Source organism: Chlorocebus sabaeus, chromosome 7, assembly GCF_047675955.1.
Source record: "Chlorocebus sabaeus isolate Y175 chromosome 7, mChlSab1.0.hap1, whole genome shotgun sequence".
NCBI lineage: Eukaryota > Metazoa > Chordata > Mammalia > Primates > Cercopithecidae > Chlorocebus > Chlorocebus sabaeus.
In genome coordinates this window covers 27,105,833-27,130,552 of record NC_132910.1, presented here as the reverse complement: position 1 = coordinate 27,130,552, position 24,720 = coordinate 27,105,833, and the positions used below count along the sequence as shown (strand labels likewise).

Sequence of the window (24,720 nt, the reverse complement as noted above, 5' to 3'; positions counted from 1 at the left end):
CTGGAAATATTTAAAGAGAGGCTAAAACCAACAACTGGAGAGATGGTAAAAGATTCATGTATTAGGCATGGGGTGGGCTGCACTGACTGCTAATGCCAATTAAATTCCTATGATTCTATGATTACTTGGACTGTAAACTTAAAATTTCAGAAACATGAAAAAAAGTTATCTCAAATAACTAACACAGTTATGTCTCCCAATTAAAATATTTTATAACTAAAAAACTTTTCAAAAGATGTTTTCTTTAAATTTAGTCTGCAAAATTTGAATTAAAACTCTGCAAGCAGATCAATTTGTGTTTTCAATGGCTCAGAACACAATCATGATAACTGTGATGATGAATAGTTCCAATACAGAATGTGTATGTCCAAACAGGAAAACAGTGATGCATTTTTATTTGGTGTATGATAGAGAACTTAAAATACAAGCAACTCTAAATAAAGTTATACATAAAGTATTCCAACAGGTTCTAACAGAATAGCAGAAGATAACTCCTGGCCTGTAAAGTCATGAGTGAATCTACTATTCAGTATTGCAGGTGGAGAATATATTAAAATGAATTAAACTCAGTTCCTTTGCTTTGGAGTTTATGGTCTTCACGACAAGTGTAAGAAAGAAAAGCTTTACTAAGCTACAGAAAGCCAGTTTATTCACTTTTGAAAAGTAAAGAATTCTTAAAAGAATCAATTTGTTATATAATGAGAATACCGTATTTTTCTGTTTACATGCTGTACTCTAATAATTTTTTGGTATTTTTTTTTCTGAGACAGGGTCTCACTCTGTTGCCCAGGCTGGAGTGCAGTGGCATGATTATGGTTCAATGCAGCCTCAACCTCCTGGGCTTAAGTGATCCTGCCCCTCAGCCTCCTGAGTAGTTGGGACAATGGGTGGACACCACCACACCGGGCTGATAAAGACCATGTTGCCCAGGCTGGTCTCAAACTCCTGAGCTCAAGTGATCCCCACCTGCCTTGGGCTCCCCAAGTGCTGGAATCACAGGTGTGAGTCACCACACCTAACCTACTTTACTTTTTAAACAGTGACACTTCCTTTAGAATAATTCTTTACATAGTACTCTAAACCATAAAACATGTTTAGCTTCCTCAAAAATTTAACTTTTCACTGTTTGATACGAAATACATGCTTTTGTACATCATCAGATTCTCTCACCCTATTTTTTTTTTTTTTTTGAGACGGAGTCTCACACTGTTCCCTGGGCTGGAGTGAAGTGGCGCAATCTCGGTTCACTGCAACCTCCACCTCCCAGGTTCAAGTGATTCTCCTGCCTCAGCCTCCCAAAGAGCTGGGGTTACAGGCGCCTGCCACCATGATCAGCTAATTATTTTTATTTTTAGTAGAGACGGGGTTTCACTATGTTGGCCAGACTGGTCTTGAACACCTGACCTTGTGATCCATCTGCCTCAGCCTCCCAAAGTGCTGGGATTACAGGCGTGAGCCACCGTGCCCGGCTCTCTCACCCTCTCTAATCACATTTTGGAAGTTACTTTTCTGGAGGTATTTCCTTATTTAAGAAAGCAGTGTAGGCTGGGCATGTGGCTCACACCTATAACAGCAGCACTTTGGATGGCTGAGGCAGGAAAATTGCTTGAGCTCAGGAATTCCTGACTAGCCTGGCAATATAGTGAGACCTTATGTCTACTAAAAATAAGAAATCCAGTCAGGAGTGGTGGCTTGCGCCTGTAGTCCCAGTTACTCAGGATGCTGAGGTGGAAAGATTTCTTGAGCCAGGGAGGTTGAGGCTGTAATGAGCTGTGAGGATACCACTGCACTCAGCCTAGGCAACTAAGTGAGAACCTGTCTCTTAAACAAAACAAAACAAAGCAGTGTTGAACAAAGCTATCAAGCTTACCACTTGGTGACACTGGTTCTAAAACATTAAAAAACTATTAACTTCTTGAAATGTATCATACCAACAATTGAAAACAGAAATGATAAGCTGGGAGTACAAATAGACTCTGTGACTAAGTTCTCCTGTAAAATACTTTTCTAACAGATTTTAGGTATATTCTAACTAGGGTAACTGCATAATTTATAATGCAAACGAGGACACTTTTGAAGTGAAAGAGGACGCTATTAGTAATTACAAAATGAATACTGTACTGGCAAACTGGGGCACAGATTACCCTAATTATCAATCAATCCTATGCAGGCAACTTCCATGGCATGGGACAGCATTCAGACTCTAATTACTAGAGGAGCTAACCGTCTAGTTAGGTCCAAAACTTCCGAGAGACACAGGTGTAATTCAGAGATATTCAAAGGCCCGCAAGAATTATGAGTTCGTAAGTGAGGAGACTAGTATAAACTTAAGAGTTTGGAGAAGGAGGATTCAATAAAGGAGCAAGTAACTTCAAAGAACTTCAAAATTTTCTCTGATGAGGAAATAATTTGGGATCCTACTGTCCTCACTTTTATTATTACCACTAAGCTTTCACCATAGAGCATCAATAAATCACAGGTGGTCTGTCAATTTAACATGTATTGGACTTAAAACTCAGACTATCATCTTTGAGGGCAGGACATGATCATTCATTTCCTAGTATCCAGTGCCTGGCTCTCAGTAAATGCTTACTGAATGAATTTATTTGAACTTAATATTTTGAATATTAAAATTTATCCTATCACAGCCCTAAATGAAGAAAGCAGGTTTTTAAAAATTCAAATCAACAATCTAACCTATTATTCCCTAATGTAAAATCCATCAGGAAACTGTATGTCTGAATTTGCTTTAAAATCATACAGCAAAGAGAGGAATAAACGATGAAACAAAATTGCCAGATGTTAATAACCGTCAAAGCTAAGTAATGGGTAGGCAGAATCTCTAGTTGGAGGATAATTGCAAATTTCCATATTAAAGTTTTTTTAAGTCAACCTGAAACCCATCAAATATTCTGGATTTATCAAATACAAGCAATTTTCTTCTCTTTGTAAATATCACTGTCAAAATTCTTACCACATTTATGTCTAAGGATAGTATACCTGTAGCATTAGATGTAGATTGGTCACTTTCTGTGCAGACCAGCCAGAATTTTCATCTCCAACTTCAAACCAAGGTTTCATACGTTGAATATATGAGCCTTCTTTAAAAAAATTTTGATTGGAGTTGTTGTTTTTTAACAAGTTTTGGAGCAAAATCAAACAATCTTCAACTACTATACCTGGGGAAATAACGTAACACACAAGTGTTGAGGCTGATAAAACCTGACGCAAAACTCTCAAACATTTTTAAAAAGACAAATCTCCATGCTCAGCATCTCTTCAATATGGCGAGACAGATAGATAGTCTGTTCTGACACCTGACGGCCACAGGCCATAATCTGCATGCTCTTTCTCAGGTACCCTAAAGATCTCTTGACTTCTACGTCAAGTACCCAGTTGCCTTAGTAACTCATCGTTTATCTTCAAATCCCAGCTTAAACATCATTTCTTCAGCAATGATTACCAAGACTACAGGAATAGGTCAGTGTCACGAGTTACATGCTCTCACAGTAGCCTACTCCTTTTATTATTAGGTAGTGTTTGTCTTCTCCACTAGATTATAATTCACAAACGCTTATAAACAGCCTACTTACTTCTGTATCTTTAGCAGAGACAGAGACATGATATCATGTATATACACAGTACTTAACTATTAAACATTTGTTGAATGAATCAACCGTATCTTATCTGATTTCTAAGAAGCTCTTAACATTGTCTCTTCCTTGAAACTTCCCTTGGCTTCTAAAACATTACTCTTTCCTGATTTTCCTTACAGCTCTGCAGGTTCTCAATCTTTCATTGTTTCTCTCCTCCATGGTTTTATCCTTTTTCTTCTTTGTTTACAGCATATACTCTCCAGGGCAGTTTCATCCACACTACAGCTTTCACTATTATCATAGTGAAAACTCTCCAACTGATCTCTACTTTACCAAGTATTATAATAGATTAACGAATGACCTCCATTTCTTCTGATAAACATATTGACTGATGCTGGACACTGTAAGACGAGTAAGCTCATCTGGTACATCAACACTTTTACTTCTAATAGTTGAGCTGTATGTTGACAAAAATCAATTATTTTTTTTAAAAAAAGACTCATTTTTTAAAGCAGTTTTAGGCTTATAGAAAAAGTAAGTACAAATGGAGTTTCTCTACACAGACATCTACTTATTGGTTCTAGACTTCTGCAATAAAGCAAGTATCACAATAAAGTGAGTCCCACAAAGTTTTTGGTTTCTTAGTGTATACAAAAGTTATGTTTACACTATGTAATTTATTAAGTGTGCAATAGCATTATGTCCAAAGAATGTACATACCTTAATTAAAAATATTTCACTGCTAAAAAATGCTAATGACCACCTGAGCCTTCAGTGAGTCATTTTACTCCCAGTAGAAATTCTTTCAAAATTGGAGTCAATTCTCTCAAAGTCTGACACTGCTTTATCAACTAAGCTGATGTAATATTCTAAATCCTTTGTTGTCATTTCACCAACGTTCACAGCATCTTCACCACTTTCTTTGCTTATCCATAACTTATAACCTCTCATCTGTTAAAGTTTGATCACGAGATTGCAAAAATTCAATCACATTTTCAGGCTCCACTTCTAATTCTCTTGTTATTTATACCTTATCTTCAGTTGGTTCCTCCACTAAAGTCTTTAACCCCTCCAAGTCATCCATGACGGTTGTTGGAGTCAACTTCTTCCAAACTCTTGACTTCCCACGAATTACAAATGTTCTTAATGGTATCTAGAATGGTAAATCCTTTCCAGAAGGTTTTCAATTTACTTTGCCCAGATGCATCAGAGAAATCACTGTCTATGGCAGCTATAGCTTTATGAAATGTATTTCTTAAATATTAAGACTTGAAAGTCAAAATTGCTGGGTGCAGTGGCTCATGCCTATAATCCCAGCACTTTGGGAGGCTGAGGTGGATGTATCAGTTGAGGTCAGGAGTTCGAGGCCAGCCTGGCCAACATGGTGAAACCCTCTCTCTACTAAATTACAAAATTTAGCTGGGAATGGTGGTGCATGCCTGTAATCCCAGCTACTCACGAGGCTGAGGTACGAGAATTGCGTGAGCCGAGATTGTACCACTGCACTCCAGCCTGGGGGACAGAGTAAGACTCCATCTCAAAAAAAAAAAAAAAAAAAAAAGGAAGTCAAAATTTCTCCTTGATCCAGGGGCTGCAAAATGCATGTTGTGTTAACAGCATGAAAACAATATTATTGGCCGGGCACAGTGTCTCACATCTGTAATCCCAGCACTTTGGGAGGCCATGCAGGTGAATCACAAGGTCAGGAGTTCAAGACCAGCCTGGCCAAGATAGTGACACTCCGTCTCTACTAAAAAAAAAATACAAAAATTAGCCAGGCACAGTAGTGGGTGCCTGTAATGTTAGCTATTCAGGAGGCTAAGGCAGGAGAATCACTTGAAACTAAGAGGCAGAGGTTGCAGTGAGACGAGATTGCACCACTGCACACCAGTCCAGGTGACAGTGCGAGACATCTCAAAAAAAAAAAAAGAAAACAGTATTATTCTCTTTGTACATCTCCATCAGAGCTCTTGGGTGATCAGGTGCATTGTCAATGAGAAGTAATATTTTGAAAATCTTTTTTTTTTTTAAAGCACTGGGCTTAGAAAAAGATGCTCTTAAATAGATGTGTAAGAGATGTGTGTTCAGTAAATCATGCTCTTACATAGAGATGTGCTGTCTTCCAGGCTTTGTTGTCCATTTATAGAGCGCAGGCAGAGTAGATTTAGTATATTTAAGGGTCCTAGGATTTTCAGAATGGTAAGTGAGCGCTGGCTTCGACTTAAAGTCAACAGCTGCACTAGCTCTTAACAAGAAAGTCAGCTTGTCCTTTGAAGCTCTGAAGCCTGGAGGTGACTTCTCTCCAGATACAAAAGCTCTAGATGGCATCTTCTTCCAGTAGAAGGTTGTTTTGTCTACACTGAAAATTTAGCATAATTCATCAATTATTTTAACTAAATCTTCTGGATAAACTTGCTGAAGTTTCTACATCAGCACTTGCTGCTTTGCCTCGTACTTTTGTTAGGGAGACAGCTTCTTTCCTTAAATATTTAAGGAGACAGCTTCTTTCCTTAAATCTCATGCAGCAACATCTGCTAGTTTCATGCTTGTTAACACAACATCCCTTCTTCCAACTTTCCTTGTGCAGTTTGTTCACCTCTCTGTCTACAAAGAATTGAAGAGTCAGGGTGTCACTCTGGATTAGGCTTGGCTTAATGAAGTGTTGTGGCTGGTTTCATTTTCAATCTGGACTACTAAAACTCTCTCTATATCAGCAATAAGCCTGTTTTGCTTTCTAATTATTCATGTGTTCACTGGAGTAGACCTTTTTATTTTCTTCAAGAATGTTTCCTTTACATTCACAACTTGGCAATTTGGTGCAAAAGGTCTAGCTTCTGGCCTCAGTTTTTAACATGCCTTCCTCTGTATCTTCAGCAGAGAAAGCTTAATCATTTCTAGCTTTTGATTAAAAGTAAGAGATATACAACTCTTCTTTCACTTCAAAACTTAGAGGCCACTGTAGGGTTATTAATTTGCCTGATTTCAATATTGTTATGTCTTAGGGAATAGGGAGGCCGGTGGTGGGGAGCGGGGTGGGGGGAAAGTGGGAGAGAGAGAAAGGATGGGCCGGTCTGTGGAGCTGTCAGAATGCATAGAACATTTTTGCTTAAGTTTGTCCTCTTATATGGGCACTGTTTGTAGTACCCCAAAACAATTACAATAGTAACATCAAAAATCGCTGATCACATCACCGTAACAGATATAATAATGCAACGTTTGAAATATTAATTGTAACAGAGACATGAAGTGAGGGCGTGCTGTTGGATAAATGGAGTCAACAGACTTATTCAATGCAGGGTTGACACAAGCCTTCAGTTGGTAAAAAATATACTCCCCGGGAAATGCAATGAGACAATGTATGCCTGTACTTTCCAGTTCCCCCATCATTAATATATTGCATTAATATGGTACATTTCTTACAATTCATAAATATTAATACACTATTATTAAAGTCCACAGTTTACATTAAGGTTCACTCTCTGTGCTATAAAGTTCTATGGGTTTTAACAAAAGTATAATCTCTTGTCTCCACCATTACAGTATCATACAGAATAGTTTCATGGCCCTAAAAAAATAACCTGAGCTTCACCTATTCATCCCTTCCTTCCTCTATCCCCAAATCCCTGGCAACCACGGATCTAAATATTTATGGTCCACATAGTCTTGCCTTTTCCAGAATGTCACATACAGCCGACTCTCAAACAGTTGGGTCTGAACTGTATGGGTCCACTTATATGTATGTTTTCTTCCTCTCTGCCATCCCTGAAACAGCAAGACTAATCCTTCCTTTTGTTCCTCAGCTTACTCAACATAAAGATGACAAGGATGAAGACCTTTATGATAATCCACTTTACTTAATGAACAGCAAATACATTTTCTCTTCCCTCTGATTTTAATGTTTTCTTTTTTCTACTTTATTTTACTGTAAGAATACAGTATATAATACATACAACATGCAAAATGTATTACTTGACTGCTTATATTATTGGTAAGGCTTCTAGTAAACATAGTCTATTACTGGTTAAGTTTTGGGGGAGTCAAAAGTTAAAAGCAGATTTTCAACTGTCTGGGGCATTGGTGTCCCTAAACCTTAAGTTATTCAAGGGTCAACTATAGTTGGAATAATACATCATGTAGCTTTTTCAGACTGGTTTATTTTACTTAGCAATGTGCCTTTATGCTTCCTTTATGTCCTTTCATGGTTTGATAACCCTTTTCTTTTCATTGCTAAATAACATTCCATTGTATGGATGTAGTACAGTTTATCTATCCATTCAATTCCTGAAGGACATCTTGGTTGCTTCCAAATCTTGGCAATTACCAACAAAGGTGCTGTAACATTAATGTGCAGGTTTTTGTGTGAATATGTCTTAAACTAATTTGGGTAAATACCAAAGAGTGTGATTGTTGAGTCCTAACACTATGTTTAGCTTTGTGAGAAACCACTAAACTGTTTTCTAAAGTAGTTGTACCATTTTGCATTCCTATCAGCAACAAATGTGTTTTTGTTGTTCCACATCTTCGCCATCATTTGGTGTTGTCAATGTTTTCTTTAGTTTTCCTCATTCTAAAAGGTATGTAGTGATATCTCATTGTTTTAATTTGCAGTTCCCTAGTGACATATAATGTTGAGCATCTTTTCATATGGTCATTTGCCATGTGTGTATCTTTTTGGTGAGATGTCTGTTCAGATCATATGCCTATCTTTAAATGGGGTTATTTTCTTATTTTTCAGTTTTAAGAGTTCTAAATATATTTTAGATACAAGTCCCTTTTCAAACATGTGTTTTGCAAATACTTTCTTCCAGTATGTGAAGTGTCTTTTCATTCTCTCAACAGAATCTTTTGCAGGACACAAGTTTTCAGCTTTAATGAAGTCTCATCTATCAATTTTTTTCTATGGATCACACTTTTGGTATTGTATCTAAGAATCAATTGTTTCATTCACAAACCTAACATGCTATTTGCACTGGTTATTAATTAAATACTATATAAAACTACCAAAATATGTGTGAAAACAGTTATTTTTCTGAAAATTAAATTTAAGTCTATGGCAAAACTCAATGAAAGGAAGTCACTAAAAATACAGCTGTTAAATATGGATAATACAATTCTAAAAGATAGAAAAGTAATTTTAAAAACCCAGAAATATCCTGCAATCTATTTTAAAGAAATCAAAATGCAAATCCTACATGATATATTATAGGTGTGATGTATGCAAGGAAGATGATGAAAAACTTTAATCAGCATACTCCGATTCAAAGTAGTAGTTCTGGCCCTATTCCAAAGACGAGTACATAAATATACACCTTTATTTTATTACATTTAACTTTAAAATGCTTAAGGTGCACATTTTAAATGCTTTTAAAGAATTCCTGATTTAACCAGACCTAATCTCTCCAGATTAGAGGCTTCCTTACCTCCTATTGATGAACCACGTGGCTCCTCATCTTAAGAGGAGGAACCACTCTATCTGCCTCTTAGGTAGGACCATAAATATCTATTAAATTATTGCCTGCCATTAGGACCATCGGAAGGCTTTGAAGGAAAAGGCATGTCAAAAGCCCTCACTACAACTAGCAGGCCTTCTTTCCAGCGTGTATCTTAGTGAACCCTAGAGCCTTAATGGCCACTAATCACTTACAAAGAGCCACTGAGACTTGTCTTAGCAATTAGGAAAACTTAGCAAATTCTACCTTTCCTTAAACCCCTATTTTCAATTGCCTCCAAAAATGTACACCTCTCTGGTCATCTCTGCTTTCCCAGTTTTTCATTTTACAATAGTTTGCATTTCCCTCTCCCATTTAATCTCCTTTCACACCCTTTCATGATGCTATTGCCAACTCTCAGATATTGGTTAATAAAACACGCTATAACCTCAATTATATCTTGAAATGCTCCTTTTCTTTAAAGAATCTGCTTTATCTTGCAATGTTCTCAAGTGAAACTAATTCATGTTCTCAATCCCATGTACCTTAGAGTCAGTATGTTGAATCTATGACCCTCCCAGCCCAGTGTACTTTCGAGAGACCATAGTTCCTCTACTCTCATAAAATACTCCTGTTCCCTCGAGGCTTGGCTATATGGCTGTACCATCTCTTATTACTTCTCATTACAGATATGTAACAAATTCATAGTCACCATCCTTTGACCACAGAAAACATCACTGGCATCTTGCTCAAAGTCTTCTTTCTCTAAGCTCTGCTGTCATACTTAATTTTAATTTCAACAGCAACCTGTCTAATACCTAGACCACTCAGTTTTTTTTTGCCTCATCTTTGGCGATAATCCTCTCTTACTAAAACCTATTTTTGTGGCGCAAGTATTTTCAACACATTTTTTTCTATGGCTTCCTTGAATCTCTTAGTCCATCAACCAGATGCCATTCTCCCTACTTTTAGAAACCCCCTTCTGTTTTTATTTCCTTCCCTATCTAGCTTAGATTATAGAGATCTTCATTTCTTCCACTCTACAGGAGTGGAATATACTCTGTTCTCTTGTCTCACTGTCTTTTCATAGCACCTTCCCAGAAAAGGCCCAACCCTGTGAAAAACTATGAGTTTTGTTTCTATATTTGCACCTAGGCAGCTGAGTGCTGCTAGGGGAGAAAATAAATTACATACTCAAGTAGTTTGTGCTGTTGTAAAATCATGGTGAATACCCTTAATGGGGCCCTTATCCCCCGCTTTTTCTTTTTTGAGGCAGAGTCTCATTCTGTTACCCAGGCTGGAGTACAGTGGTGTGATCTCAGCTCACTGAAATCTCCACCTCCCGGGTTCAAGTGATTCTTGTTTCTCAGCCTCCCCGGTACCTGGGATCACAGGTGTTTACCACCACGCCCAGCTAATTTTTGTATTTTTAGTAGAGATGAGGTTTTGCCATGTTGGCCTGACTGGTTGTGAACTCCTGGCCTAAAGTGATCCACCCGCCTCGGCCTCCCAAAGTGCTGGCATTACAGGTGTGAGCCATCAAGCCCAGCTGGGGTCCATATCACTTTGAAAATCTTCCTAATTATAACAGTTAACTAGCTCTCTTATTCTCCAAAAGACTATTTCTAACCTTTCCCATTAATTGTCAATTGTGTCTTCCCTATCCACTCAGTATATAATTCTGCCTTCAACTCAACTCCCTATCATCAAATCTGCAAAAGGACATGCATAATAATCTATAGCTTCAGAAAAATAGAAGAAATGTAGCAATGCAGTGTTTGAAGAGATATAGGTGAGATTTTCTAAATGAGGAAAGACGCCAACCTAGATTGCAAAAGCCTAACAAATATGAAACAGGACAAAGAGAAATCGATAGTCAACATGCTATAGTGAAAGAAAAAGAGTATAAATAAGAGTTCCCATTTCTCCCTCCAACTGTATTCCCTATACCCTAACAATTTAGTGAGGACAAAAGGAATGTCTTCAAATTTCTTCACACTATACCTCCATCACTGTTCCCCTCCTCTGAAATAATGTCCAGTAGTCTCTCAAAAGCATTTTCAAAAGCAACAATTTTCTGGATTGCACCATTGCTTCTTGTTAGTGCCTGCAGTAGTAAGACGCCCTATACAGAAGAAAGAGAATGTTTAGTGTAGTACAACATTTATGAGACATTTTAAAATTACTTCAAAAATCACAGAATTTTAGAACTGGCAGGGATTTTGCAAGTCCAACTCCTTTACTTTATACATAAGGAAAACAAGAACAGAATAGTTAAGCAATTTGTCTCCCTAAGGTTATAAATCTCAAAGAGACAGAGACTAGACTAGAATCCTCATCTAACAATTCCTAGGTCAGTTATCTTTCAACTTTATGATATAAATACGCCAGAATTCCTTTATATTCATTAACCACTACATAGCTTTCATTGCAGCTTAAGAGTTGACCATGAAAGTATCTGTCTCAGGAATGTCACTGCACATGCTTCAAAATAGTAATAATGAAAAACTTGCAATTCAATAACATAAATCAATGAACACCACCAAATTCTAGTAGAGAAAGTTCAGAAATTCTTGTAAATATCTGGCCTCCAAATCCCCAAAACTTGATTCTAAGTCAAAAGAAAAAAGGAAGATGAAAATTGATGCTTTACGAATGGCATGTCCAACACAAGACAATTCACAGCAGCCTTTGCCTCTGACTTCCAGTTTTTCTCAGCTCCTGGTAAGCTGGATATAGTTTACATATTTTATAATCTCTTTATCATTCAAGAAAAACTCACTATTCCCATTTTTGCTTATTTTGGTATTAAGCAATTTATGAGCCCCTAAGTGTTAAATAATAGCATGATGGTAAAAGATACAAGAAATATTTTACGAAAAAAGCACAGATATTATTGTAGAGGAAGAAGAATAGCAAATAGGTAATAAAAAAGTCCCACAGAGGCAAACCAGCTGTTGGCTATCAGTACTGAGTAGGTAAGTATTCATATAAGACAAAAAATGCCCATGACTTTATTGGGCTTATTCCACTCATTTTCTTGTCAACTTTCAACATTAATATGGGAGAAAAAGGTGAAAACAGTTATTTTTGGATGTCAAATTCTCCCACTTAATGCTGCCAATTTCAGTTTTAACTACTAACAAAGAGAAGAAGAAATACAGTGGAGAAAACATTTAGGCTCTGAGTTAGATAAAGTGGGTTTAAAAACTGGTTGCCCAAACACTGCCTGTTCCTCAAAAACTAATGAAAAAAAAAAAAAAACAAAAAAAAACTGGTTGCCCTACTGACTAGTTGTGCCAACTTTAAGCAAATTACATGAATTTATAGTATACTCATGTAATATCTTTGTCACAAGTTTTTATAAAGACTAAAGGAGATAAGTTCTACAGAACCCACTAGCTTTCAAGGTCTTAGTATATTTTAGTTTCTTTTCTCTTTATCCTCTTGAATAGGTTTATCAAAATAAAAATATATGGCTACAAAACATGTAAAAACCAAAAATCTAAACATTACAACTAAAACAGAACTTAATCTGCAATCATAAAATTAATAAAAACCAATATAAATAGACACTTATTTCTCCATCTCAAATAAAAGTTGAGGAAAAAAGGTTAGGAGCAGAATAAAAAGGTAAAGAGTTAAAGGAAAACAGGAGATTTCAGAATTAATTCAGTTATTATTATTATTTTTTTGAGACAGAGTTTTTTTCTTGTTGCCCAGGCTGGAGTGCAATGGCACAGTCTCGACTCACTGCAACCTCCGCCTCCCAGGTTCAAGCGATTCTCCTGCCTCAGATTCCCAAGTAGCTGGTATTACAGGTGCCTGCCACTTTGCCCAGTTAATTTTTTGTATGTTTAGTGAGACGGGATTTCACCATGTTGACCAGGCTGGTCTCAAACTCCTGACCTCAGGTGATCCACCCGTCTCGGCCTTCCAAAGTGCTGGGATTATAGGTGTGAGCCACCACGCCTGGCCTAATGCAGTTATTTTTAAAGAGCACTTTTATATCTGAAAATGAAAATAAGTGGTAATGAAATTAAAAGATGTGGGGAGACGTAATTTATGATTTGCATGATATCCTCTTATTTAAACTGTGGGACATGAAAAGAACAGAAGCTTTAAAGATACACAATCAGATTTTAGTCAAGGAAAGATATCCCAAATTCCTAATAGATAGATAACTATTTAAGTAAGACAATTCCTAAAACATGACATTTAAATACTAAAGATAAAAAATGTCCTTCTCGTAAGTTACATACTATATTAAGTTCACTACCTATAATACTGAATCGATACACATATTACAAAATTTTAAGTACAACAAATTTTAAAAACTGTATCCATAGACTGAGTTAAGAATGCTTCAGTTTTGTCTCTGCTTTGTCATTAACCAGTTATAAGGCTAAGAGCAATCCAAATGATATTTACTAAGACTTATGATGAAAAAGTCGTAGGGCCAATACCATAAATAAAAAGATGAGTAAGATATGGCTAACAAAGAACACTTAACTTCACTTGGTTCTGTGGGTCTTGGGCATTTCACTATAAATATGGAGACTTAATCAGCTTGATATGATCTCCTAGCTCCAGAATTTAATTTTTCTAATTGCTATTTTAAGTATTACAGAATTTTTATGAAGTTACAGGTAACAATAGAGAAAAATGCTTATGCACCAAAACATACAGCATCAATACAAAAATATTCACACTTATATGCAAATATAAAATAAATCAGAATGGAAAATAAGTCCAAAGCAAATCATGCTCCATGATTAACAAGGCAAATCCTTAGAAATACACACTCAATCGCCGGGCGCGGTGGCTCAAGCCTGTAATCCCAGCACTTTGGGAGGCCGAGGCGGGCGGATCACGAGGTCAGGAGATCGAGACCATCCTGGCTAACAGGGTGAAACCCCGTCTCTACTAAAAAATACAAAAAACTAGCCGGGCGAGGTGGCGGGCGCCTGTAGTCCCAGCTACTCGGGAGGCTGAGGCAGGAGAATGACCGGAACCCGGGAGGCGGAGCTTGCAGTGAGCTGAGATCCGGCCACTGAGCTCCAGCCTGGGCGACAGAGCGAGACTCCGTCTCAAAAAAAAAAAAAAAAAAAAAAAAAAAAAAAAAAAAAAAAAAAAAAAAGAAATACACACTCAATCAAATAAGGGCGAGGATTCCAAACATAATGCTTTGTTGGGTTTACACAGTTCAATGTCTGGAGGTATCTCCTCTACTCTTTAGGAGGAAAAGGAAATTCTGGAGGTAGAGTTTGGTGTCAAATACAACCTTTCAGCAGATAGTATAAGAAATCCTAAACTAATGAAAGAAAGAAATTTGAATGGCAAAATGGTTTGTCTAACCCAAAATACTGGATAGCCAGAAAAGAATGAAACAATGTGGCCTTGTATACAACTTTAAAAGGTCATTACTCCAGCCAGGCTCAGTGGCTCATGTCTGTAATCCCAGCATCTTGGGAGGCCGAGATGGGAGGACTGCTCGAGCCCAGAAATTCAAGACAAACCTGGGCAACATAGAGAGACCCCCATCTCTAATTTTGAATTAAAAAAAAAATTTTTTTTTTAAGTCATTACTCCAACTTTCTAACTCTAACTTCCTAAAACTCAACAACAAGGATATGCGAGAGAAAAAAAAGCCACATATTTTTGTATTTCTTTTTCAAATTTAACTTACGTCATTACGTATAACTTCCCTGGAATCCGCTAGTAAGTCCATCAATCTTGAAACACCTAGAACATACAACCATGTGAAAAATGCTGGCAGACCAAAAATACAAATAGTGACTCAAATTATTAACAATTTACTAACACACCATTTCAGTCCCTTTCTCTAGGAAATTATACTCATGTTTTAATCAAAATAATATAAAACAGGTAAGTCACTTACCCATAGGACTGACTAAAATAATTTGTTGCACCTGAGGCCCTAGTTGTTTTAAAAGAGAAGTAAGGAGCTTCACACCAGGCCAGCGGACATGGAAATCAAACTCCTGCAATATGAGAATTTAAAATATTTAACATCTATAATTCACATTTTCAAGAAAAACATCTTTTCCACTAATAGTAATTTGTACCAGAAACTACAAGTAAAACATGCAAGTGTAGCATACTTTGATTACATAGTTCTTGAAACATGCATGTGGATCTCTTGTTATAATACAATAAACTTCACTACCTTTAAAGATATATACATGTTACTTCCTCAATAACAACCAAAAGGCAACAAAAGCAGCTTATTAAGATGACAAAAACATCAAGGTTCCCTATTTACCTCCAATAAAGATAACAGAAGAGTGACATTTTCTTGCTGCTTAATGAAAATTTCTGTAAATTGGCTTCCCAAATCTTCACTCTGTCTTGTGGAATTTTCTTCTGTAATATTCAAAAATAAAGAATCTCAATTTAATAGTAGGTTATTTTAAATTATCTTTTCATTGAAGTGTTAAGCATAAATGATAATTTTCCTGGTAAACAATTCAACACTGGAACAGTGTGGCTGGCAGCAGTATCACAATTATTATGTAAAGCTATATCCTTAAAATAATGTTCAAATTCATTTAAATACATTTTATTGGTTAAATATTTAAATATGATATCTTAAAAAAGGATATTTAAATATTCATATTTTCTCAAGGACATTTTTTGGTTACCCTTCTATTAGCGCATAAGGAAACAACTTGGGATAGAAATAGTCTATCTAGAATGTGGTAGTGGTTACACTTTTGTATACTTCTGCCCAAACTCAGACTACAATTCAGACTAAATTTTATTGTATATAAGTTGTATCTCAAAACCCTTGTCCCTAAAACAATATTGAACATATAGTCCTTGCTGACTGTTAGTGTTACTGGGTTAAATAATTTAATTATGAAATTAAACCAATCTACTCCAGATTTCTCAGTATCTTTTGCATATATATCTCCTACAAAATTCTTTGGCAATAAAATCAGAATTTGACATCTAATTTCTTTATTGTTTAAAGGATTTTACATTTGTCTTTAGTGTTTAAATGTCTTTTAATTAAAGTATTTGTTGTTTCAATGTACTACGTCAAAAAAAAAAAGTAAAGGATCACAAAAAATGAAAGCAACAACTTCCAAAGCAAATTACTTAAGATCTGCCTGTATTATAAACTCAAATTAGAGATGCAAGCATACTACTTCCCATTCTCTCACTCACACCAGACACAGCTAATTAATCACAGCACTGGCTGAGCATCAGAATCCTTTTCCATATAGTACCCCAGTAAGTGACTATAAGCCAATGGAGCTGGCAGTCAAGATCAAACCCATTATCCCTCAGAAAGTTCTTTTCTAAATGTGAGGGAAAAAACCCAGCAGATGACAGGAAAAGCAACAATCCAAGATTGACAGTCAAGACAGTCATAATCCCATCTAATTGTTTACAGAGGAAAAAGAAGAGACCAAAAGTAGAAATGAAATGTTTTCCAATTGATTAATTACCTAAATATGCTGGGTTTATCCTTCAGAAACTCCAAGAAATATTTCTCTTAAAGAATTCACTGCTTTTGAGCCTGAAAATCATATTATTTAAACAACAACAACAACAAAATACTTTAGTTTTAAAAGGATTACTCTGGTTGCTATGCTGAGAACAGAATGTCACTGAGTAAGGAAAAAAGGGAGACAAGTCAGGAAGCATTACCAAGATAGTCACGTGAAGGTGGCTTAGACCTTAGATGTCATAATTTTTATTACAAGGGAATATGATTTGGTGACATGTTGCACAGAGGAGTGTGGAGAGTCAGGAAGAAAGAAAAGGAAGAGTGATTCCAAGCTTTTGGTCTAGAAAACTAGGATAGCGCTGCCATTTACTGAGACTGGAAACACCATGGGAGAAGCAAGTTGGAAGTATACAGAGAATCAGAACTTTAGTTTTGGACATATAAAGTTTGAGATATCTTATAAAAATCCAAATGGACATACCAAGTAAGAAGCTGGATAAATACTAACATAGATATCAGTGGAGAAGTCTGTGTTGGATACACATATTAGAGTGGTAAACATATAAATGATATTTAAAGTCACAAGACTGGATGACAAAGTGCAACTACAAAAACCTTATAGCTAACATCATACTTAATGGTGAAAGACTGAATGTTTTCCTCTTTAAGATCAGAAGGAGGCAAGAATGTCCAATCTCATCAATTCTAGTCAACATTGTACTGGAGATCCTAGTCAATGTCATAAGGCAGGAAAAAGAAAAGGCATACAGATTAGAAAAGAAGAAGTAAAACTGTCTTTATTTACAGATGACATGTTTGTCTATGAGGAAAGTATTATGGAATCTACAAAAGAGCTAATAGAACTAATAAGTAAGCTTAGCAAGTTGCAGGGTAAAAGGTCATACACAAAATTAATTGTATTTCTATTAATAAACACTAGTAACAACAATTAGAAATTAAAATTCAAAAAACAGTACCACTTACAATAGCATCAACAAAAACATTTGACAATAGGTATGCGCTACTTATACTCTGAAAACTCCAAAACACTGCTGAGAGAAATTAAAGAACAGGCCAGGCACAGTGGCTCCCACCTGTAATCCTAGAACTGTGGGAGGCTGAGGTAGAATTGCTTAAGCTCAGGAATTCAAGACCAGCCTGGGCAACATAGTGAGAACTTGTCTCTACAAAAACCAAAAATTTAGGCTGGCATGGTGGCACATGCCTGTAGTACCAGCTACTGGGGAGGCTGAGGTGGGAGGATCCCTTGAGCCCAGGAGTTTGAGGCTGCAGTGAGCTATGATTGTACCACTGCACTCTAGCCTGGGTGACAAAGTAAGACCCTGTCCCAAAAAAGGAGAAAAAAAAATAAAGAAGACCTGCAAAAACAGAGATATACTGTGTTCTTGTATTAGAAGGGTGCAATATTTTTGTATGAGTTTTTCACAAATTGATCTACAGTCAACAGAATCCCAATCAAATTCTCAGTTGGCCTTTTCTGTAGAAATTCACAAGCTGATTCTAAAACTGGTATGCAAATGCAAAAAACCTAACAGTCAAAACAATCCTGAACAACAAAGTTGGAGGACTTAACACTACATAATTTCAAGATTTATTATACAGCTACAGTAATCAAGATGATGCCACATACAGATCAATAGACGAGAACAGAAAGTCCAGAAATAAATCCATTAACTCAAAATGGATGATGGACCTAAGTGTGAAACTAGAAATTAACTACAGACCTAATTGTAAGAGTTATAAAACTTATTTTTTTATTTTTTATTTTCAAGACGGAGTCTCGCTCTGTCGCCCAGGCTGGAGTGCAGTGGTGCGATCTTGGCTCACTGCAAGCTCCTTCTCCCAGGTTCTGGACATTCTCCTGCCTCAGCCTCCTGCGTAGCTGGGACTACAGGCACCCACCACCATGTCCGGCTAATTTTTTGTATTTTTAGTAGAGATGGGGTTTTACTATGTTAGCCAGGATGGTCTCAATCTCCTGACCTTGTGATCTGCCCGCCTCGGCCTCCCAAAATGCTGGGATTACAGGCGTGAGCCACCGTGCCTGGCCAAGAGTTATAAAACTTTTAAAAGAAAACATAGGAGAAAATCTTAGTGACCTTAGATTTGGCAAGGATTTCATAAATAAGATACAAAAAGTCTAAATTATAAAAGGAAAAATTGACAAAATGGACCCAATCAAAATGTTATTTTTGCTATTCCAAAGAAAGAAATGTCACAGAAAAAGAAAAAAAACTTGTGAAATATATGTCACAAAGGACTTGAAAACAGAATACATAAAGAACGATTATAACTCAAGTGTAAGACAACCCAGTAAAAAACAGGCAAAAGATCTAAATAAAACACTTCACCAAAGAAAAAAGATATATGGATGACAAAAAAAAAAAAAAATTCACATACGTTGTTCGACATCCACATTCATTAAGAAATTACAAATTAAAACTACAATGGGAGGCCACCACACATGTATTAGAACAGTTAAAATTTTAAAAAGTTAATCATGCCAAATGTTGGAGAGTATATGGAAGAACTGAGACACAAACACTATGGGAGGAAATGTAAAATGGTACAAATACTTTGAAAAATGTTTTAGCAGCTTTTTATAGTCAAACATAAACCTACTATATCACTTAGCCATTCTCTTCTGAAGAGCAAGAAAAACATATTCACGCATGAATAGTACGTAAATGTTTATAGCATTCATAAACAGAACATAAAAAGATTAAATTACAAAAGAAAATATTTGGTAAAAATAGACCCAATCAAAATTTGATAACCAAAAACTGGAAACAATCCATATGCTAATGAGGATAATACAACAAAATTCTACTCAGCAATAAAAAAAAATGAACTACTGATATACAACATGGAATAAATTCAAAATAATTATGCTGACTGAAAGAAAACAGATGTCCCCCCACAACCAAAAAGAGAATATACTGTATCATCTCACTTATATAAAACCCTAGAAAAATACAGAAAGCAGACTGTGACTGAAAGGGGGCCAAAAGGAGAAGCTGTGGATTACAAACAACCTTTGGATGGGTTCACTATTTTGGTGGTGGTGGTGGTGGTGGTGTTGATGGTTCCACGAGTTTATACATATATCAAAAGTAATCAAATTATTTACATATGTTTGTTATTGTACATTAATTAGATGTCAATAGAGCTGTATGTGTGTTGGGGGTTATCTAAGTAAAGCTTTGAGTGAATATTTGAATATACAATGATGAACTTCAGTGGAGAGGTCTGGGTTGGACATATACATTTGAGTGGCAAGCATATAAATTACATTTGAAGTTACAAGCCTAGATGAAATCAACAAGGGAGGGAAGAGGAAAGGAAAGAAATCTGTGCCTTGTGGCATTCCAATGTTAAGAGGTTGGGGAGATGAGGAGGAAAACTGTGAAGGAGACAAAGAGTAACCAATGAAAAAGGAAGAAAGTCAGGAGACTTTGGAGACTGACAAACAAATGAAGAAAGTATTCAATGAGAAAGAAGTGACTGACTGTCAAATACTAATAAGTAGAATCCCCTCTGAACTTAACTTCAAGAAATGGAAGTACATTACTAACACAGGTAGAGGTAATTTCCATTCATTTACAAAATGACTAGGGTTGAGTAGTTAAATACTTTACTGAGTAGCAGTACAGTATAATGGAAGAAGCTCACAAAGATTTTTGAGTAAGACCAGTTAAACTCACATTCAACCACTTAATAGCCACGTTACTTTGGGCAAGTAGCCTAACTCCGTCAAGTCTTGGTTTCCTTATTTGTAAAATGGAGATAACTTCTTCACTGGGGTTTTCTGTGAGGATTTAAAATAAGTAAAACACCTAGCATAGGGCTTGGTAAATAGTGTGCTCAATAATAGAAGCATCGTCATCATCACCATCATCAAAATCATCATCCCCAAGACAGGATTTCTCAACCTTGGCACTACTGACACTTCTGGCCAGGTAAGCCTTTGCTGTACTCCCCATGCAGTTTAAGATGTTTAGCACTGTCTCTGACCTTACCAACTAGACGCAGTAGCACTGTCTTACTTCCTCTTAGTGTGACAATGAAAAATGTCTCCAGACATTGCCAAATGTACTAGGAGTGGAGTGGGGTAAAGGAGGGTAAATTGCCCTCACTTGAGTACAGTGGTCCTAAGATTTACAACATAAGCTATATATGTATTACTAAATTTTCAAGTGAAACAGAACCTAACAATCTTCCTTTGATGATTCAGAATTTTGGATTCTTATAAGGTTACCATTAGTAAGTATTATCACCAAGATGCGAAAGATGAAAAAGTATATCCTGTATTTCCAGAAAGTTGTCTGTGAATAAGTCTTGATATTTTACCTTATAGTTTTCTGTTTCTCATAAAAGTTATATGCAACCTATCAAAAAAAGTAACTGAGTTTATGATTGGACTCTAAATAAAAGTAAACTGACTTTATTTTAATTAGTTTTATTTTTTAGGTTAGTGGTGGCTTCAGAAGAATTATATTGGGAAGCAGTCACTATTTCCACTTCAGGAAAATAGGTAGGAGAGGATAAAAGGATAAAAACGCAACAAAACAAAACAAAAACACCAAAAGTACACTTGAAAGCTATCATGTTACTACATAATCACAGATACATTGAGGGTATTGAGTTAAGGTGGCACAGGGTTGATGCTACAAAGGCCTGATAATAATCATAAGGAAGCCTAATACTCAAATATAACTAGAGTGGATTTAAGGGACATTCTCTGCTACAGATCTGCTTAAAGGATTTCCTGTTGTTCCTTTGTGAGCTGGTAAAATTGTGTCCTAATTACTTACACATGCTTGAAGGTAAAATCTTGCTTGGTAAATTATGATTTTCAAAGCTCAAAGGTGAACTTATGAATGGAGTTGAAAAACAAACAAACAAACAAAAAACTGATACCAGATAAGTAGCAATAACTGCATAACCTTCCCATTTTATTTTATTTAATTAATTAATTTATTTTTTGAGACGGAGTCTTGCTCTCTCTCCCAGTCTGGAGTGCAGGGGCGTGATCTCAGCTCACTGCAAGCTCCGCCTCCTGGGTTTAGGCCATTCTCCTGCCTCAGCCTCCCAAGTAGCTGGGACTATAGGCGCTTGCCACCATGCCCGTCTAATTTTTTGTATTTTTTTTTAGTAGAGACGGAGTTTCACCGTGTTAGTCAGGATGGTCTCGATCTCCTGACCTCATGATCCACCCGCCTCGGCCTCCCAAAGTGCTGGGATTACAGGCATGAGCCACCGTGCCCGGCCACCACCCTTCCCATTTTATTTACAAGTTGACAGACTGATGGAAAAGGAGACTGTGAAAAAATTGGAAACGATATGGGAACTTGGGAGCTTACAGAATCTTTTGAAAACTTTCATCTTTAGAATCGGCTATGAACAGAAGTCCTGATTGCCACAGTATGGTAAATGCTACGTACCCAATAAGATGTCACAAGAGCTAGTGGGCTAACGAGCCTACCTTGTTTTTTAAGCCACCCCAGAACCCTAACAAATCGTGGCAATGTTAGCCAAATTCTAGTGAAATTGTATAGATAAAAAAGCAGATAAAGAAATTATACAAAAAGGGCCCATGGGGAATGCATGTCAAATGCATTGCTCTCCAAATACATCAGAAATCTATGTTCAAAAGACAAGTAATATTCTCTCTCAGAATTGTCTCTCTCTAGAAATTAAAATCACAGCAACATTAACTTAGTCATGGGTGCTTTGTAGGGCTATTTTCCGTTTGCATGTAGTCATATTTGTTGAATGGGATATATAGCTTAAAAAATCATGCGTTTGAAAATAATTTATAGTATAAGTATTTTTATCTCAGTGGTGTGAAGATAGTAGAGAATGAAAACTTGACTATAAACAAAAGACAGTAATGGGAGTGAGTGAAGCAGGCTAACATTACAGAATGGGGAGTATATGCCCTATCTAAGGAAAACAGCAGTTACTCAGTTCCAGCTGCCTGTTGCCACGTAGGAATGCAGATCCAGGTATTGTCAATCTTCAGGTTTTTAAAAAATGAAGTCTAAAATACAAACATTGACACAAAGCTCCCAATTTATAATATTGGCAACTTAGTCACATTACTTAAAATACTATATGGGTCAAACAGCCTTGCTTATAAGACAGACAATGCCCTTGGGTCAAAAGTTTGTGACCTCGTGAGAAAAGCTAAAAATTATAGTTATTGACATTTGGGAAAACATTAAAAATTACAAACAAATTTTAAAAGGAAGAAAAAAACCATATATAGACTTGATGGATTCTTCCCCTAAAATGTATTTTAAAATGCTGAAATATTTTTATGTATGTAAACACAAGCAACTAACCAAGCCTTGGTTAGTATATTTCAAAACAAAGGATAGTATGGCACGTTAATAAGTATGTGGCAGAAGTAAGCCCCTGTGGACAAATATATTTGGATTAAAGTTGAACAGGTTTCTTCACTGCAGGCTTCTCAGCACTTACTAGACCAGTGTAAACTTTATGAAACTTCAGAGGGGAACATAGTATTTATGTTTATTTAACTATGAACCTGTTTTAATACAGAGCACTCTCTAGAACTTCTGTGCTATGCTTCAAGGAAGGCAGGTCTAATACCAGAAAAAGTTTAATTCAGTGTTTGCACTGGGCACAAGCAAGTGACTCAGCAAGAAGCAGAGTTAATATCTTTAATTTATTCTGCAGTTATATTGTATAATATGCTGTAGCTTATCAGTATAGAATTAAAATTTACATTTTGAATTGAACTAGTAAAATATGGTCCTATTCCAAGGATCAATTGTTCCTTCTGGTTTAACACTGTCAATTTTAAAAAGTGTGAGACATAACGCCATTTCTTTTAAGTTAGTCATAAGACAGCACTTCTGAACTTTAATGAAGTATCCCCAAATTAGCTAAGCAATTAAGGTAATACACAAAGCTTTCAATGTAGCAGTAAATTAAGCTACAACTACTATAAACTACTACACTAATATCTGAAAGTTGTGAACAAAAACTAGAACCATGAGAAATTATACCTATTATATGTGTAAGCAAAGGCATGAAACAAGTAAACCCATCTTCCCTCATCAGTAATCATTAGATTACAACCTTTAGAGCTAAGTTTTTTATAGCCTACAGTTTATATACTATATTGTGTATTTATAACCTGTAAAAGTAAATGACCATTTATTGTAAGGTAAATGAAAAAAATAAGATAAAAATGAAATGGCCCTTTGTTACCATAGTAAAAACAAATTTAAGATAGGCATGTAAAATAAAAAAATGCCCATTCTAAGTACTTACACAGATGCTCCTCAACTTACAATGGGGTTATGTCCTGATAAGCCCATCATAAACTGAAAATATCATAGGTTGAAAATGTATTTAATATGTTTAACCTACTCTAAATGTGCCCAGAACACTTACATTATCCTACAGCTGGGCAAAACATAACAGAAATCCTATTTTATAATGAAGTATTGACTATCTCATGTAATTTGCTGACTACTGTACTGAAGGTGAAAAAACAGAATGGCTGTATGGGTACTCGAAGTATAGATTCTACTGAATGCATATTGCTTTCACACCATCGTAAGTCAAAAAATCGTTAAGTTGAACCATCATTTGTATAGCTCTGGATAGTTTTCAGGCCTGTTCATATGACTGGCATTTAAGTACACATGCATAGATACATTTACTCTAAAAATATATTTCTTTTTTTTTTTTTTTTTTTGAGACAGAGTCTCGCTCTGTCTCCCGGGCTGGAGTGCAGTGGCCGGATCTCAGCTCACTGCAAGCCCCGCCTCCCGGGTTTACGCCATTCTCCTGCCTCAGCCTCCCGAGTAGCTGGGACTACAGGCGCCCGCCACCTCGCCCGGCTAGTTTTTTTTTTTTTGTATTTTTTTAGTGGAGACGGGGTTTCACCGTGTTAGCCAGGATGGTTTCGATCTCCTGACCTCATGATCCGCCCGTCTCGGCCTCCCAAAGTGCTGGGATTACAGGCTTGAGCCACCGCGCCCGGCAAAAATATATTTCTAGTAGTACTTTTTCCAGAGATGTAAACAATGTTTAAAAACATTTCTGGATCTTCTCTTTGGAAATCTACTTTATACTAAGTTCACAACCTATATTATGAAAAAAGGAAATTGCTTTATAAACGAGATATCCTAATAAAAAGAGTCCTAACTCAGAG

At 36.3% G+C, this 24,720-nt stretch overlaps 1 protein-coding gene across 2 annotated transcripts in view; it reads right to left on the bottom strand.

Moving 5' to 3' along the window:
* The window catches only part of USO1 (USO1 vesicle transport factor), an 88,793-nt gene that overhangs the window by 27,532 nt on the left and 36,541 nt on the right, over window positions 1-24,720 (bottom strand). For both annotated transcript variants that reach the window (XM_007998916.3, XM_073017410.1), the window contains 5 exons: window positions 15,312-15,412; window positions 14,928-15,030; window positions 14,715-14,770; window positions 11,030-11,150; window positions 3,001-3,179 (listed from right to left, as the gene is read on the bottom strand). In XM_007998916.3, the coding sequence (XP_007997107.1) occupies window positions 3,001-3,179; window positions 11,030-11,150; window positions 14,715-14,770; window positions 14,928-15,030; window positions 15,312-15,412 (560 nt within the window). The remainder of the gene's footprint in view (window positions 1-3,000; window positions 3,180-11,029; window positions 11,151-14,714; window positions 14,771-14,927; window positions 15,031-15,311; window positions 15,413-24,720) is intronic.